At 30.5% G+C, this 4,366-nt stretch overlaps 1 protein-coding gene across 2 annotated transcripts in view; it reads right to left on the bottom strand.

The window, feature by feature from the left end:
* LOAG_18464 overlaps positions 1 to 2,229 on the bottom strand; it is a 3,906-nt gene extending 1,677 nt beyond the window's left edge. Inside the window, exons 1-4 of one of the 2 annotated variants that reach the window (XM_020451124.1) lie at positions 2,078 to 2,229; positions 1,346 to 1,537; positions 991 to 1,111; positions 612 to 757 (exon numbers count right to left, since the gene is read on the bottom strand). In XM_020451124.1, coding sequence (XP_020305116.1) covers positions 612 to 757; positions 991 to 1,111; positions 1,346 to 1,537; positions 2,078 to 2,210 — 592 coding nt within the window. In that variant the 5' untranslated portion in view covers positions 2,211 to 2,229. Of the gene's footprint in view, positions 1 to 611; positions 758 to 990; positions 1,112 to 1,345; positions 1,632 to 2,077 lie in introns of those variants that run through there. The other variant, XM_020451125.1, reaches the window with a different exon arrangement.
* Between the last annotated feature and the right edge of the window lie 2,137 nt (positions 2,230 to 4,366).

The raw sequence follows: 4,366 nt of genomic DNA, 5'->3' as shown, positions 1-4,366 counted from the left end.
GTTGAAAATCTCTTCCGGAGTAAATTCCGCTATAAATCAAATTATTACTACCTCATAGAAGCGTTCGTAGGGTAACTACGTGTGCGGTATACTATGGTATACTCAGGAAACGACGTACGTTAACTAGATAGCAATGAATTTCTCAAGAGGACAAATACATTCGACACTTTAACTCCTTAAATATAAGTAATAGAACTAAACGATCTCCTAAAAGCAATAGTTTTTAGCAGTTTACTTGATATGTGAAAAGCGACAAACCTTCAAAACCCCTGCCATAATCATATTCGCTAAATTCATCCTCATATTGACTAGTCCGTCTTCGTGGTCCTTCAGCACCGTAGAGATCATACTGAGCACGCTTGTCTTTGTTAGAAAGAACCGCATAAGCATTGCCAAGAGCTACAACAAGTTTTCAAAGTTATAACAACAAACTGGAAATATAATAATCACCGTTAAAATCCATGATCGAAAATGAAGTGTTTTATAAATAACAGTAGTACAATGCGACGTATGCCTAACCCTTTCGATGTAAACGCTGCGATAACCTTCACGTAATTTTGACTGCGAATCATGCGAAGCCTATTAATTTATTAATTGTATATAAAGTTTACCTTTAAAAGCTTCGGTAGCACCTGGTGCACGACATTTGTCGGGATGAAGTTGTAATGCTAGCTTACGATATTCCCTTTTTAGGTCCGATTCCTTTGCATTTTTCTTAAGATTTAGTATTTCGTAATAATCTTTGCAATGCCGTATTCTGAAACAAAATTCGAATGAAATTTCGAAAATAGAGCACTCATGTATACCTCATGCACTCATGTACACTCATGTAGCACTCATGTATACTCATGTAGAGCACTCATGACAATTTGGTAATTGTCGATCCGAAACTCCTCAATTATTTTGTAGTTTACAACCCGATTACTTATTAGTAAATGGATTTAAAATCGCGCGACATTCCCAGCACACATTCGAACGAAGTTCCCACACCTTTCAACAATTTCCAACTCTTCTTTCGTATAATGAACACCAAGCTTTGGTCGAGCTGATGAACGTGAACGTGAAGCCCTCTGTTTTGCTTCAGTTGCACTTGACGATGAGCCTTCATCAGCTAAAATATACGAAAGAAATACATCTGCTTCTACTTATTATATGGAATTTTAACTTTGATCATTTAATTATTATACGAATATCCACTTGTTCACTGCATCGAGCGTATGTATAGGTCTGACAGCAAAAAACTCGGATCCACAGCAGTCTTTTCCCCTATTTACACTGACCCGCCAATCGTTTTCTTAAAATCATTCATTCTAAATATATTTCAAGATAAAGCAAGGCATTATACCTCCATCTGGGCAACCTCTTTCACCATTCATGGCTGACTGATTACCTTCAGCATGAAACTGCGTCCGCCGACTTCGAATATCCGAGTCTGCTTCATACTGATCGTAATGTCCATAACCAGTATCCGTTCCTGTTGCATGATAATCACCTTCCTCATCATCATCATTTAGTGTTTGCGCTTTTTTTAATAAATCTGCAAAACATAAGCAATTTAAGAGTACATTACTAGTTACTAGATAATTATTTTATTGGCTTCCATACAACTTGCTACATTTCAACTTCAGCACTCTGTCCTGAATTAAGCCATCTATACAGATTCTTAAGAGATTCACAGTCCATGTACCAGCGTATGTAGAAATAATTGAAGCTCTGATGAAATGAAGCTGCAAATGTGACAGATATACCGCAGTCCAACTGACAATTAAAATTTTCTTTCTTCTAGTTGAACTAACTTCATATTTCCCTCCTGAAAGAATCCAAGTGCAGTAACATTTGAAAAAGATGACCAGGGAATTCGGAATGCAACATAGCAAGTCCCTGAAGAAAGTCCCCGTCATCATAAGTGAATACCAGCAAGACAGTTATCATATCAATTATGGTTCATTACAAGATGTGCCTCAAAATGTGTCATCCATTTTTCGAGGGTTTTTTTTTTCCAACTTATACATTGCCATACAGAGAAAACCGGTAATGATGTTTTCGTAAAATTTTCATTTCTTCTTCTTTAACTAACATTTTATATCCATCGTAGGATCTAACTTGGTGGCTTTGTGTAAAAATTTAACAGCTTTTGCGCTATCTTTTCCTCGTAATGCATCACGTGCTATATCCACACAACGCTGCGCTTCCGCTCGATTCGCCTCCATTATACGTATATTTCTGGAAGATATTTAAAAAATTGGATAGTAAATTATTCCACAAATATCACATTTCATATTTTATAGCAATTATTTGACTCTTTATGTGTTATTATTCATGTTGCTTTAACGTATACATATAGCATAATATTTTGAATTTCGAAATTTTCTTCAAAAATTCAGACAATCTTTGGATTAAATTAAACTTAACAACGTTGTTAAATAGTGATACAAATGAAATATTAGTACGAAGAAACATTTAACTAGTAACGACAATACTCGAATTAAATAGTAAATTTTCAAAGAATTTACTACCATATACAAATTCTCGAACATATTTAAATTTGTTAAAATTGCCAGAAATACTTGCAGTGTAACTAACAATTATGTGACACCACTAATAAAGATCTGCTGAATACCGGAAACACACGAATACTTCACATATATCGGTGTATGATGACCGGTTTTTCTGTTCAGGATGATAATTCCAATTCTCAGATTATTATACCTAACTGAAACAGTCTAGTTCTAGTGTAATAACTAAAATAATCCAAACATACATAAACATAAAACACCTCCCTCTCATCTCATCTTGCGATAAAGCTACCAACATCTTCCGGCATCTTCCTCGGTGCAATACTCCCTCCTATGAAAACTTTCTGTTTCAGTGGTCTTTTCAGTTTTATGTCTATGTGGAACTTTTGAAAAAAGTTTTTACGTTGAGTTCAAACAATGTATCAACTGTTTCATCGAATTAAAAGTACGCCAAACACGTGATTAAACATAATATTACGTCAAAAAATAAAGTAATTAAATATAACATCACGTCAAAATTTCGAAACTCTGTTCAACTCTTCAAGAATTTCAAGTATTTAAGTAACAACTAACTTGACCTTTGACTTTCATAAGTTTAAAATTTTGAATTACAAAATTTAAGAATCTTACAAATTTTCATCCTTTTAGTGAAATAATAAAGTTGTAGATAAAATGTGGTTATAGAATGATTCGACAAAAAAAAAAGTTTCATTTTTTTTTGACTTTTCTATTTCGTCTTATATTTGAAATAAAATTAGTTACAATTGTATGAAATCAATTAACCATACCAGCAATAGACAAATTGTTAGTGATTAAATCATATCAGTGCTATATCAAGCTTCATTTTATATGCTATCTCTAAAAATTGACAGTATTATGTTCATTATACTTCACCAAATTATAATGATTACAATCTACAAAGCATTTTTTGCTCTTATCACCTTATCAAAATCGTGCAGAATTTAATAGACAATGTTATCCGAAATGAATGATAACTGATGATAGGTTACAATCTAGAAAATATGAATGTCACTACTTGTTCATCATCATCATGTATGCAGAAGAAATGAAAAAGTATTGGAGTTAGATGTAGAAGTAAACTTTTTTTTTTTTTTTAATATAATCCTCAATAACTATATTAATATTCGAAAGAGATGAAGAGGGTGACCTTGCTTAATGATCTAATTTCGACCTTTGAACTCGGCAACAAAGCTTTATAATTTCATATTTAGCGCAAAATTTTCTTTACTTTTATCCTTAATCTATTTGCCTTTTGTTTAACAATGTCATATTTTTGATCAACAATGTCTTGGCAATTTTAATTCAATTTAATGTTTAACAACATCATGTCTGAATGATTAATTCAGGATGGTAGAATCAGATCTGGTACATTGTTATGCTTCAGTGTACAGCAATATACAAAAAAAAGAAAGAAAAAATTCTGGTACTTTTTTTCGGTTTTATTTTTCGTTTGTCAATGATAACATTCAATTTTGTTCATTCATTCACCTTCCCCTTTTTCCACTTTCAATTTCTAATAATAATAATAGTAATAATAATAATGATAACAATGACAATAATATTAATAATAATAATAATAATAATAATAATAATAATAATAATAATAATAATAATAATAATAATAATAATAATATAATAATAATAATAATAATAATAATAATAATAATAATAATAATAATAATAATAATAATAATAATAATAATAATAATAATAATAATAATAATAATAATAATAATAATAATAATAATAATAATAATAATAATAATAATAATAATAATAATAATAATAATAATAATAATAATAATAATAATAATAATAATAATAATAAT

This window comes from Loa loa (assembly GCF_000183805.2).
Source record: "Loa loa unplaced genomic scaffold supercont3.324, whole genome shotgun sequence".
Classification (NCBI taxonomy): domain Eukaryota; kingdom Metazoa; phylum Nematoda; class Chromadorea; order Rhabditida; family Onchocercidae; genus Loa; species Loa loa.
The sequence above is the reverse complement of the archived record's forward strand: the minus strand, read 5'-3'. Positions and strand labels throughout refer to the sequence as shown.